This window comes from Peromyscus eremicus, chromosome 9, assembly GCF_949786415.1.
Source record: "Peromyscus eremicus chromosome 9, PerEre_H2_v1, whole genome shotgun sequence".
Lineage (NCBI taxonomy): Eukaryota > Metazoa > Chordata > Mammalia > Rodentia > Cricetidae > Peromyscus > Peromyscus eremicus.
Window position 1 is genome coordinate 75,978,022 of NC_081425.1, and position 14,270 is coordinate 75,992,291.

At 37.8% G+C, this 14,270-nt stretch overlaps 1 protein-coding gene across 1 annotated transcript in view; it reads right to left on the reverse strand.

The window, feature by feature from the left end:
• Gpr137c (G protein-coupled receptor 137C) overlaps nt 1–14,270 on the reverse strand; it is a 73,777-nt gene that overhangs the window by 36,816 nt on the left and 22,691 nt on the right. Inside the window, exons 2-3 of the mRNA XM_059273779.1 lie at nt 3,176–3,219; nt 574–802 (exon numbers count right to left, since the gene is read on the reverse strand). Of these exons, the coding sequence (XP_059129762.1) occupies nt 574–802; nt 3,176–3,219 (273 nt within the window). The remainder of the gene's footprint in view (nt 1–573; nt 803–3,175; nt 3,220–14,270) is intronic.

Genomic DNA, 14,270 nt, shown 5'->3' on the forward strand with positions numbered 1-14,270 from the left:
CAGACATACTCGGTCCACGCAGAGCCAGCAAAAGCCCTGCTGAGGTGCTTCTGTGTTTTAGACAAGTTCATAAGGACTTTAGGTCTTAACAGCACCAACCCCTTGAGGTCTGCTTGGGCACACATCACATGTGGCTCTTGGTGATTTCTCAACCTTGGTATTAAGGTAAACAATCTTATGTATAGTTTTTATGAGAGGCTGTACTGTAGGAAAGCCTATGACAGTATGTCAAGTATGGGACCATTCTGACCGCTTCTGAGAGTTGTTGCTGGAGCATATAAGATGGTTTTTGATTCATTTATATTTGTTTTTGTTTATTTCATCTGACCGCCTCTAATGCAGGGTCATAAAAAGTACTTCAATTATTGTTTAGTAAGAGCCAAAGTTTAAGCTGAAGAGATGGCTCATCTGTTGAAGGCTAAGGCTCACAACCAAAATTTGAACACCTTTTAATTGCTACAGCTGTTTTTCACACTAAAAATGTGACAGCCCTCAGAGTACTTTTTCAAAGAAGCAACACAAATTTCTCATTAAAATATGATCCACAGAAATAGGATTTGAAATTAGACTTACCTTTGATTCGAGGTAGACATTTGCTGATGACATTTTTGTGATTTTGCATATGTAACTAACTAAAGAGATGGCACAAAGAATAAACAAGCTATCGTTAATTAATGCTCGAATAAACACAGTCCATTTCAATTGATTTTCTGGGACATCTCCATGGACGAGCATTGCACAGGTCAAGTTCACAGCTAAGAAGAGGAGGCTTGCCAGTGTAAAGCCCAAATGCAGTAGAATTCTGTAAGAAAAAAAAGTTTACTTGATGTTTATAAAATTATTGAGAATTGAGTGTTATTTCAGGTACAAGAATTCTTTCAGCCTAAAATACTTATAATTTTATTAAATACAAATTTAATCATCTGTCAGAGTTACTTTATGTCTACCATTATAACTTACTGTATGAACCATTTCAAAATGGCACAGATTCTAAAGTATTACTTTAGGAATAATCCATGTGTTAAAATAAATACTGACCTGTGGAACTGAAGAAAATACTGAACCATTTTAACACCATTTCAGGCAATCATGAAGTTTTCACTTTTATAACTACAGAGTCCATTTGCATTGACCTTCATATTCTAATAATTACTGGGTTTTAAAATTTTGTCTAGAAAATTAATATGCTGTGCCTAGTTAATTTCACCACAGTATTAATTTATTCTTTTTTCTTGTTTTAGTTTTTTGAGACAGGGTTTCTCTGTATAGCCCAGGCTGTCCTGGAACTCACTTTGTTGACCAGGCTGGCCTTGAACTCAAAGATCTGCCTGCCTCTGCCTCTGGAGTGCCGGGATTAACAGCTAGCCGTAGTATTTTAAGAGCTTTGGGAAATGTGTTTTAAACGTTTGAGCCTATTACCTGATTATCTATAGCAAACATGTGTTTCAAACGACCAAAAAAGAAGACAGGAACAGAACACGTAGTTCCCAAGCACTCATCATAAAATCTCTTGTAAGGTGTAGCCATCTGTACCAACCAGCTGTTACCAGCTCTTTTGTGAAAATGATCCCAGGTCAAATACATTTGTCCCCCCAAATTAAGTATGTATGGTCTAGTAATTTACTTTGCATTCTAGCATCTTCTATTTTGGATTGCTTTCAACAATGGACTGTGGGAGTCCACAGTGGTTTCCTAGTGAGATCTGAGCTTGTTTTACCCAGCAGGACTGCTTAAGAGGATGATTAGACCACAGGCCTGGGTATCAGATGTTTGGAAGGGTCTACACTTGGCTGTATCTAGCAAGGGGGAGGTCTTTTGCCTTGCCCCTTGGCATTGTTATAAAAAGCCATTTTGAATCTGGTCCGGTGGATATTGATCCAGGTACTCCTGAAACTATCCTGTGTTTCTGTCTTTTCTCTCATTGGGTAGACCTATCATTCTATCTACAAGTTCCTAACTCTTCTCTCCACCTCATAGGAACCCTGAAAAAGGTGGGAGTGGGTTCCCCACAATGAATATCAAACTGTCTGTCCTTGGAGATAATTTACAAAAGATAAATCTTTAACTGGTAATAAGGCAATGCATAATTGGTAATAAAACTGGTGAGTATACAAGCGAAGCAAAAAGATTTTATTTTGAAAATTTTAGTTACATTTAAAAACATTTTTGGCCAGGCGGTAGTGGCACATGCTTTTAATCCCAGCACTCAGGAGGCAGAGCCAGGCGGATCTCTGAGTTCGAGGCCAGCCTGGTCTACAGATTGAGATCCAGGGCAGGCACCAAAACAACACAGAGAAACTCAGTCTCAAAAACAAAACAAAACAAAACAAACAAACAACAAAAAAAGAAAACCATTTTTGATAGGGTCTTGCTACGCAGCCCAAACTGTCTTCCTCCTTCAGCCTCCCCAGTGTTGGGATGATAGCGTGTGCTACCACACTTGGTGAAGTATAAACCAAACAATAGAAAGACTAGTTATAAAGCCTCAAATCCAAAAATGACCTTGTTATGCTATGTAGTGAATTAGAATAGGTTAGGAAACCAAGGCATAGAAAAATTAAGTGGGTTGTGAGAACTGGGTCTGAAACCCATGTCTCCTGACTCATTTTCTGTTTGCTTTGTTGAGATTAATCAGTACAGAAACTGCTTAGCTCAGGAAACTCTGCATACACTAGCTGTTGCTTATGTGGACTCAGGAAGGGGGAGGAGGAAGAGAGGAGGGGAAGAGGGGAGGGAATAAGCATGGGCGTCATGGCTATCACAGCTGAAGGGAGAAAATGGACTGCTGGACTTACCTCCTTTGAACCAATCTAATGACTGAATTTTCTATAAGACTGCAAAGGCACCCTCGGCAATTCCTTCCTTTTACCTTTTCCAACCAACTGTTAAAAACATTTACTTAGGGGGCCTGGAGAGATGAGTTAGCAGCTAAGAGCACTGGCTGCTCTTCCAGAGGACCTGGGTTTGAATCCCAGCACCCACACATGGCAGCTCACAACTGTCTGTAACTCATATGTGTGATGCACAGATAAACGTGCAGGCAACACACCAATATCCATAAAGCAGAGAAGTAAATTAGAACAATTCCTCATATTTTTTAGATACTAAGCATCAATATGAATGAATTAATCCTTTAGATCCTTTAGACAGAAAACTTGATACTCATGAAACTTACTTGTGTTTGTCAAGTTCAGTGGCACATCTGACTTTACATATGACCTATAAAGAGAGTATGAAAAGAGTTTTGAAAACACATGTAACAGAATTTTTTCAGTTTATTTTGACTTTGTGCTTCAAGTGATACAGCTATAAAGTTCAATGCTTTTGGCTGAACTATTGTGAAATGAAAACAGGCATCCAAATACTTAAATTTCTACCATAAATATCCAACAAAATTATTTGTTTAAATATATATTAAAATTTTGTTATAAAGCAGATACTGTGCTAGGTGGCTTGCCATCTATTGTAAACTTTTTAAAAAGTGAATTAGTTTTGTGTGCATGGGTGTTTTGCCTGCATGCATGTCTGTGTGCCATGTGTGTGCCTGGCAAGTTTAAAGACCAGAGGGTATCAGATCCATAAACTGAAGCTACAGACTGTTGTGAGCCAATGGGAGACGTGGGTGCTGGGAATTGAACCCAGGTCCTCTGGAAGAGCAGGCAGTGCTCTTAAACCACTGAGCCATCTCTCCAGCCCCTACCTTAAACTTTTTATTAGTCATGTTTTGTTCTAAAATAGAGCTTGTTACTTAATATCAGTAGAGTTCTGGTTATATCTTCTTTTTGTTTGTTTTTGAGACAGGGACTTACTATGTAACTATGGCTGTGCTGGAACTCACTATGTAGATCAGGGTGGTCTTGAACTCACAGAGATCCACCTGCCTCTGCTTCCCAAGTGCTGGGATTAAAGGCATGCATCATTATGCCTGGCTAGGATTGAAGGTTTTTATATTCCAAAGCATGGAATTTCACTAATCTGGTATTAACATACAGGTATACACAGAAGGAATACAAAACAGAAATGAGAAGACCAGTTACAAGATTACTGAAATATGGTATGAATTTTGGTGGTTTGGAAAGAAAAATAAACTATAAATGCTATGCACAAAAATATTCTAAGTACTCAGGAACTTACTGATTTCACTCAAATATTTTTGAGCACTTATTACTATTCCATGTTCTTTGAAATGGTGGCATGTGCCTGTAATCCTAGCACTTGGCAGGCAGAGGCAATAGGAGAAAGATGCAGGATTTCAGGTTAGCCTGGGCTACATGGTTAGACTCTCTCAAAACAAAGACAAAGGAAAACAAAACAGTGGGGGGAAACTCAGCTATCTCATGCCCTATGTAAAGTGTCATAGATTCATAAACATAGTTACTATTTATATTTTGAAGGACCTTGTTGCATAAAAAAACTAAACCATCTACTTTGACATATTATGGCACAAAGGCACTAGTGCTTACATAAAATTTAGAAAGAGAGAAAGAGTAATGATCCAGGAAAGAATAGGAGATAAGGGGAGATTATAAAGAGCGAGTCTGGGCTTCTCAAAAGAACCAAGTTATGAAAGCTAAATAATTGGGTACTAAGCAGATAAATGTTTAGGTCTAGTCTACTGCATTTGGCTAACATACCACCATGTACCAAAAGCTCAATGTATGGAACAATCTGAAATATTACCCCATTAGTCTCTAAATTGTACTACTTACATCATTCTCAGATTTGCCCATTTTCTGTCTTCATTACCACAATGGATTATTTCAAGAGCCTTTTAATTGATTTCTCTAAGTCCACTGCTTACTCCATCTACTTCTTTAGAAGACAACTCTTCCCTTTTATCACCTTTCCTTTTCTGTGTCCAAGTGATTAAATTTGGAAATTGTGGTAAAAAAATATATAGAGAATATAAAAATCACAATGTCACCATTAAAAATATCTGCTCCAGTGGCATGAAGTCACTCATACAGCTATGCAACCATCACCGTCAGCCTCCACAGCCTTTCCATTTTTCCAGTCCACTTAAAAAACTCCCCATTCTTCTTCTTTCAGCCTCTCACAACCATTCTATTTCCAGTAACTATAAATTTAGCTCCATTTATATAACTAGACTCATCCAATATTAATACTGTGACTGACTTATTTCACTTAGCACAAATGCTTTTAAGATTCATGTGTCAATTTCCTTAAGACTATATATATATATATAAAAAATATATATACATATATATTTATGCATTGACTCATCATTGGTAGGTAGCATATACATTTTTGTCTTTTGTGAATAATGCTGCTATGAATATCTATATTCTATGTAAAATTTTAAGACATTATTTAGTAGTAAGTTGTATATTTACCTATAAGTACTTGATTTAATATTTCCTTTAAAAAGTAAATTCACATGTAACCACAACATAATTAAAAATATTGTATGTTTAAAGATTATTTTATGTGTTTATTTGCATGCCTGCATGTGCAGTGCTACAGAGGTTAGAAAAGGGCACCAGATTCCCTGGAACTAGAGTTACTATGGTTGTGAGCCATCACATGGTCCTGGTTCCTCTGCAAAAGCAGCAAGTGCTGTTAACTGGTAAGCTACCTCTCCAGCTCCATTAATATAAAACTCAATGTTGAAACAGTAGTATTTTAAAAGTTATTTTCAGTTTTCAATTCTTTTCATGTTGTGCCTGTATGCATGTATGTGAGCCATGTGCTTGCCTGGTCCCTACAGAGATCAGAAGTTTGCACTGAAAGCCTTGGAACTGGAGTTCTCGATGGTTATGAGCCACCATGTGGGTGTGTAGCACTGTCCCTGGGGCCTCTGTCAGAACAACAAGTGCTCTTAACCACGAAGTCATCTCTTCAGCCAGTACTTTTTGAGATAGCATGTCACCATGTATCCCTGACTGGGTAGAACTTTTTATATAGAGTAGGCTGACCAGAAACACAGAAATCTACCTGCCTCTGCCTTCTGAGTGCTAGGATTAAAGGTAGATATAACACTATTATTCAACGTTCAGACCTTATTAATATTTTTTCAGTTGTCTCAATAATGTCTTTATGGTGAAAAAGATCAGGAATTATGCATTAAATACATATTTCATGTTTAGTCTCACTTTCATTTAAATTTATCTTGTGTATGTGTGGGCATGTGGGTTCTATGGTACACATACACATGCCAAAGGATAACCTATTGGAGTTTGTTTTCTCCTCCCACCATGTGGGTTCTGGGGACTCAATTCATGTCACTTGGTTTGGTGGCATGCATTTTTACCTCCTAATCATTTGGCTTTGTTTAATCTCCTTTAACCTATTATATCTTTGTCTTTTATTTTACTTACAATTTTTGTGATTCCTCTGCCTTACCTCTTTAGCATATCCACTTGTTGAATGCTTCTCCACTTAGGATTTATCTGCTGTTTACTTACAACTTGATTTATGCTTTTTAGCTGGAATGCCACAGAAGTGTTGATGAAGTACCCTTTTCATCAGTGACTCATGATGGTGTTTTGTTCAATTCCTATGTTACTAACTCTGATTAACTGGTTGAGGTAGAATCTGTATGCTTTTCCCATTGTTGTTAACTAGTTTCTACATTGTAGCTAATAAGTATTATATGGAGATGTATTTAAAAAAACTATGTTATTATCTTATTCTTCAAAAGTTTATTCACTAGTTTTAGTATCTACAAATGATTCCTGTCTGAATGAATTAAAGTAGAACATTGACTTTGTAAATCTCATTCCAGGAAAAAGTGCTTTTTACATTTAATACATGAAATTGTATCCCACCTAATATTCTTTTAGCTTCCTGCTTTCAATCTTATGATCCATCATTCTGAAAAATTTACAACTTCTCAATAAAAAAGACATTTTATATGTCTTCATGCCTTTGTATATATTGTGCATTATCTGGAATGTTTTCATGATCCTGTAACAAATATCAACTCATTCTCAGGACTATCAACATGTCACACTTTATAATGTCTGGTTAAGTGCCTCAGGGAAAGAGAATTTGCTTCATGTCATTATATTACTAATCATACTTTTATATTTATATTTTTATATTTACATGTTTAAGAAAAGCCACAATTGACTTACATGTAGCCTCACTTTCTAGCATAATGACTGGTTCATAGCAGGTTTTCAGAAAATATGTTTTAAAATGATCAATGACTTCAGGTCAAAGCATGTACTTTGGTAGTGTGGTATAGTATGGGGGAGAGTGGAAAGATTGAAGAAATTGAAGCTGGAAGGCAAGCTGTCGTCTAATCACAGAGACCTTCGATAAAATGCTAGGGGAGTAGGCTTTAACCCATTACAAACTGTAGTATGATTCTATTTGGGTGGTTGAGTCTTCTATGACCACAGGAAATGGAGTGAAATGAGGTAAATTATTTTCATTAAATACCATTGATATGACTGAATCTACTAAACCATGTTTCCAGGTTAAAAAGATTTAAATTATTATTATGGTTTTTTGAGACAGGGTTTCTCTGTGTAACACCTCTAGCTGCTCTGGGAGTCACTTTGTAGACCAGGCTGGCCTCAAAGTCACAGAGATTCGCCTGGCTTTGCCTCCCTAGTGCTGAGATTTAAGGCGTGCACCACCACTACCCAGCAAAGATTCAACTTTTAAAATCTAATTTATTTATTTGTGTGTATGAGTGTGTGGGCATGCATGTGCCATGATGTGTGTGTGGAGGTCAGAGGAGTCGGTTCTCTCCTTCCACCACGTGGGCTCTGGGAACTGAACTCAGGTGGTCAGGCTTGGTACCTTTACCTGCTAAGCCATCCTGCCACCACTGTTCCCAGGTTTTGAATCTAAGGAAATATTATAATGAGAGACCAACTAATAAAAAATGAATTAAATCACAGGTTCCATTTTTATTTTTAAAGATTACATGCAGAGAGATAGAAAAACGGTGAATTTTGGAACGTATGAAGGAAAGTACAGACACCTGCAGAGGGGACAACTGCAACTCCAGTTCCAGATATTTGAAGAACAAAGATGAGAAGAAAATCTGTGGCATCTTTGTGTTGAACAGTCAGGATTTAAAAAGCACAGGAATGAAGAACAAGTGAACTAGGCAAAGAAGAGGCAGAGCAGTTGTAGAGAACAGCAGAACGGTTTAGAGTTAAAGCCCTAAGAGGTAGAGCCCTTGTAATTCCATGAAAACTGAGAAAGGATTAAGAAAGCAGCATTTGGTTGGGTGACTTGTATGTCATTAATACCTTGCAAAGAAGAATTTTCAGGATGAGGACAGAGCAGTTCAGGTAGTTTAATAAGTACAACCACAGAGGTAGTGAGCATAGATAAAAGACAGCTGAAGTTCCTACAGACCAGATAATGTGTTGGGAGACAATTCCCTATGAATATCTGTTTTTGCATGGCTTAGATCTTCTTAGCAGAAAGTTTGTATAGTGAACATCTTTGAAAGGTGGAGACAGTTTTAACTTTAAAGACTCATTTCTTTTCTTTCTTTTTTTTTCCTGAATGTGCACACCTTTAATCCCAGCATTGGGGAGAGAGAGGCAGCTCTGAGTTTGCGGCCAGCCTGGTCTACATAGTGAGTTCCAGGGCAGCCAGGGCTACACAGAGAAAGCCTGTCTCAAAAACTAAACAAAACAAAACCCCCAGATAATGCAGCATTTACAATCTAAATACATGGTGTGGACTGAGTGCCCTCCCCTCGTACATCTATTGAACCCTGACCCCACTGTGCTGATATTTGGAAGACTCATTTCTTTACTAGTAGGATAAAGGGAAAATATTTCCTTGCACGAGGACATTCCTGGAGAGTAAAGCTTCTCTTCGGTGGCAGGCTGCTTATGTACAAGAACCAATGTTCAGTGGGGCGGTGGTGGCACATGCCTTTAATCCCAGAACTTGGGAGGCACAGCCAGGTGGATCTCTGTGAGTTCGAGGCCAGCCTGGTCTACAGAGTGAGATCCAGGACAGGCATCAAAGCTACACAGAGAAACCCTGTCTCAAAAAACAAAACAACAGAACCAATGTTCACCTTTCCCTGTTGCTTTCTCTCTTTCTTCCCTTCAGGTTCCACTGTAGCACACCTTGCTGCACGTGCGGATAATTTTGGCCCCTCAGTGTAGCCCTACGGCCTGGAGTCTGGAAATCTGATATAAAGCCCCGCTTGGGTAGCTGTTTTTAAAAGACTGGAGTAATAAATGGCCTTTTCTCTAACCCATGAGTCTAATGTTTCTTTTGGCACACTTCACAAACTGTGACAGGTGCTCTTATATTTCTTTTTTTTTTCTTTTGGTACTCTTATATTTCAAGCAGGGTAAAAAGACCCTTCATGTTTCTGATCTAAAATCCTTTTGTAGAAATGAACTGAATAGACCGGGTGAGGCAGAAGGTGGAGGAGGAAGAGGAAAGCAAGCCGAGCTACTCAAGAAGACTGTAGCAGAGCAATTCAGCTGAAGAAAGAAGTACATTTCTGATTCAAGGAAGAAAAACTTAGAGGTCTATACATAACATTGAAAATAATTTATAAACCATTTCTTCACTCAGAACATTTGGGGGCTGGAAAGATGGCTCAGTGGTTGAAGTTACCTGTCATGGGACCTGCACAGTTACAGGAGAGAACAGATTCCTGCAGATGATCCTCTGCAACTGTCCATGTATGTGTTGTGACATGCTTACTCACATATAGATACATATCCACATACAAATAAGCAAATGTAATAAAAAATTGACACTACAGACTGAGAAATTTTGATTTAAGCAGGATGAGAAAATTTGGCAAATGGATTCTATTTTATTTTTCTACAAAAGTATATATTTTCCAACATAAAAGTATGTTCTGGGGAAAATGTCAGACTTAAGTACTTGGAACATGGAAAATATCAACAGAAGTATTTAAAAGAATATATTAAAATACAGAAATTCAGTTGACTGCAGGTATAGCCAGTAAGATTTGTTAATTTTAGAACTGGAATAGTCTAATAGGGAAAAAAGGAATGTTCTTATAGAATGTCAACGTTTAAGTAGGCTGCACTGTCATGTACTGACTTAGAACTGTAAGCTACTACTGTAGAGGAAGAGCTCCTTCTGATGACTGCACTAGTCTGGCAGAGCAAAATATTAAGAGATGAAGAATAAAATGAAACTGAGAAAGAAGGGGTGAAACGACCAAAGGGATTAGGGTGGAAAACAGATAAATGGACTGAACAAGTCTAGGAGAAAAGAGAAAACACAGGTCAGAACGAACAGCTCCGTTTTAAGAACTGTTTCAAGATGTGGTAATGTTAGCCGGGCGGTGGTGGCGCACGCCTTTAATCCCAGCACTCGGGAGGCAGAGGCAGGTGCATCTCTTTGAGTTAGAGGCCAGCCTGGTCTCCAAAGCGAGTTCCAGGAAAGGCGCAAAGCTACACAGAGAAACCCTGTCTCGAAAAACCAAAAAGAAAAAAAAAAAAAAGATGTGGTTATGTTAATGGATAGCTTCAATAGAAATAGAGACATTCTGGGAGTGAAGCTTTGGGCGGGCTAACAACACAGATTTTGAAAATGGTCCTCTAGCAGAGGAGACAAGGCAAGACAAAAGTGCTGATTCACCCAGGGAGGTCCAGGTTATCATTACACCCAGTGATGACCTCATCAGATGGCACAGTTTTGGAGAGGAGATAATGGCACACCATCAGTAAAGAGTATCAGGAGACATAGACAGACTTACTGTCTTCCTCCTAAAAATGCCATGAAGCGCCGTCTGGGAATAGCCACATTTCAGAACAGGCCATTAAAAAGATCTTATCAAGGGGAAAATGGGGACTGGTTTAGAAGGGTAATTCATATTATAGGTCATGGAATAATGGGTGTAAGAGGGGTTTAAGCTAGATAAAAACAGAATTAAAAGGTTAGTTACAACCCGAACTTGAAGAATGTATTTCAATGTATTATTTAATCAGATACTTAAATCATATTTTTATTGTAGGAATATTAAAAACAATAATATAGTATTAATATCAATAGACTCGAAGTATTTTACAACTACATCTAACAGGATAATAATCCTGAGTGAAAATACAGTTACTATCAAAAAATAAGCTTAACAATTACATACAATTTGTGAAGATAGTTAAGGTAACTTATAAAACATAATAAACACATTTTTGTAGATTATTTGAAGCTTAGAATGGTAAATAATGTGTTAGTTCAGTTCATGTCAGATGGACCGTTTCTTGCCAAATATTAGAAAATTAAAATGGGCCATTTATATAAGGGCATTTTCCTTTGTATAAATGTATGAAGAATTATGAAAGTTGATGAATGTTAAGTGGTTTTCATCATCTAACCCATTTTTATCACATCCACACTACCACCTCTAATTGAGAAAGTATTATTTAGTGTGTGTGTGTGTGTGTGTGTGTGTGTATGACATGAAAGTAGAAGAAAACTACTGGTGAACAGAGACCAACCAAAGGAATGGTGAGAAAGTGAAAGGTAAGCCGGTAGAAGGGGGTATGCTCAAAGGACACTGGATGCTTCTATGAAAAAGTCCTTATGTAACTCAGTAGCATGAACAATGACTATACATCAGTGGGGAAAATATGAAAGAGAAAGTGTTTCTGTAAGATATGGTGATTAAGGAAGATTTAAAATAATGTTATGATGTACTTAATTTTAATCTTATAATAATAAATAAGCAATCTGAAATGTTTTTCTTTCTTAAAATGTAGACGTATGAATTCTACTTTAGTATCTTAAAAGGGAGGTGAGTGTAGCAAATATATTTTATGTGTGAATAATAACCTATGTAAGTCTACTAATATTAGTACCCCAAATTTGAAGATGGTGTTATGGTCTGAATGTTTACACTTCCCATGTTTACATTAAAATGCTAATCCTCAAAATGAAGGTTTTAGGAGGCCACTAGGGCATGCTTAGATCACACTGATGGAGTTTTCATAAATCAGGACTTAGTATTTGTCTTAGGGTGTAGCTAGAGTTTTCCTGCTTGCCCACAGTCAGGACAAATCTCTCTCACCTGCCAGTCCCACAGCCACTCAGACCCGACCAAGCAAACAGAGACTTATATTGGTTACAAACTGTATGGCCATGGCAGGCTTCTTGCTAACTGTTCTTACAGCTTAAATTAATCCATTTCCATTAATTTATACCTTGCCCCGTGGCTCGTGGCTTACCGGCATCTTCACATGCTGTTTCTCATCGTGGCGGCTGGCAGTGTCTCTCTGACTCAGCCTTCCACTTCCCAGCTTAATGCTCCTCCTTGTCCCGCCTACACTTCCTGCCTAGCCAATGGCCAATCAGTGTTTTATTTATTGACTAATCAGCAACACATTTGCCATACAGAACATCCCACAGCATTAGGGTCTCTATTGCTGTGAAGAGAAACCACAACCACACCAACTCTTATAAAGGAAAAACATTTAATTAAGGTGGCTAACATTTTCAGAGGTTTAGCCCATTATCATCATGGTATGACATGATGCTGGAGAAGTAGCTGAGAGTCCTACATCTTGACTTGCAGGCAGAAGGACCTGGTCTAAGAAACTGGGAATGGCTTGAGCGTGTATGAGACCTCAAAATCTGCCTCCACAGGCCACACTTTCCGCAACAAGACCATACCTACTCAAACAAGGCCATGCCTACTTCAACACCTTCCAATAGTGCCATTCCCTATGAGCTTATGGGAGCCAATTACATTCAAACTACCACAGTGTTCTTATAAAAAAGACTTCATAGAGAGTGAAGAGAGTCCTATAATCTTTTATCACATGGGTTATGGTGGGAAGCCACTATCTATGCTACAAAGTGGGCCGTCACTTGACAGTGAATCTGCCAGAACTATGAACCTTTCAGTCTGTAGAATGGTGGGATAATTTTTTGTTATTCATAAGTTTGTTTATATTAGTTCACAGTATTCTGTTTCCTCATACTGAGTGGCCTAAGGTTTACCCTGGAGGTATATATTTATTCCATAGCATGTAGGACTTGTTGCTTTGAAGATGGTAAGTGCTGAAATACTTATAGAACACATTTCTGTGGAATTTCTTTCTGTTTTTTAATTGAAATAAAAACTTTACCACAGAACATATCTGTATAAAATTTAGAACTCATGCTAAAATGAATCATGACAAATATAATCCCTTCTCCATGGTGACTAGCTAGGCATACATATCTATGTAGATTACACTCACAGAAGCAGTTATCTACAATTTCCATCTCAACTGTTCATGTTCCTGTGCAGAATGGTGCATTACTCCCGAACTTACCAATACTGTTGACTACATAGGGATCATGAGGTTTCAGCTACTTCAGCTATAAGTTGAATACTTCCTCCTTTCCAGTGTCAATCATATACTTAATTTTTAAGAACTTCTGTCTTCTAAGTATTTTATATCTTCATGTTCTTGATTCTAGGATATAATATCATTGTGCATCTCTCTTAGGAATCTAGTATCCTAATAATTGTGTTCTTAGTTTCTTTTCTCTACTTTAGTTTTCCTTAAAGTTGCTTAAAATAATTTTATATAATCAAACTGAAGTGTTACAATAAAATAAATTTCCAGATGAATACTGAATATACCTGAAAAATGAAACTAAAACAACAAAGGGGCTCTCATGAAAATCAAAAACCCATGAGTTTGAGAAGAATGTGAAAGAACACCAAAACAAAATGTTGGAGTCTAGAAAGCAAGTGTGTGTGTGTGTGTGTGTGTGTGTGTGTGTGTGTGTACACTGCTATTCTTTGAAAGCCTGCTTGTAAGATTGGCCCATGCTGGCAATTTGTGAACTGGATTTCAGGAGGTCCCTTATAATTTCCTTAAAGATAAGGGTGTTCCATTGCACTAAAACTGTACAAACAACATGGTCTATGGTACATACTGGATCTCTTTCCCAGAGTCTAGAATTTTAGTTTTGTTTGATAGGAGCTGCCTACATGACAAACCCCTAGTAGTATCTAAATCTCTTCTGGGCAGACAGCTCTTCATGTGTGTGTCATCATAACTTGTTGCCAAATGAGTTAAAGCACGTCCCATGAAGCTCCATTGGAAATGACCGTAGAGTCTAGACTTTATCTTCATGTGGCTCTCCCCTGATTGAACTTACTCTGTATCATTTCACTGCAATAAACTATAACCAGGAGCAAATCTACAAGCCTTTCTAACAAAACACCAAGCCTAATGGTGGCCTGGGAGACATCATCACAATGTACGGCTGCCATACATTGTGATGATGTTACTTCCAAGCCAGGATCAAGGAGGTTGAGAAGGAGCTGATAAGAACTT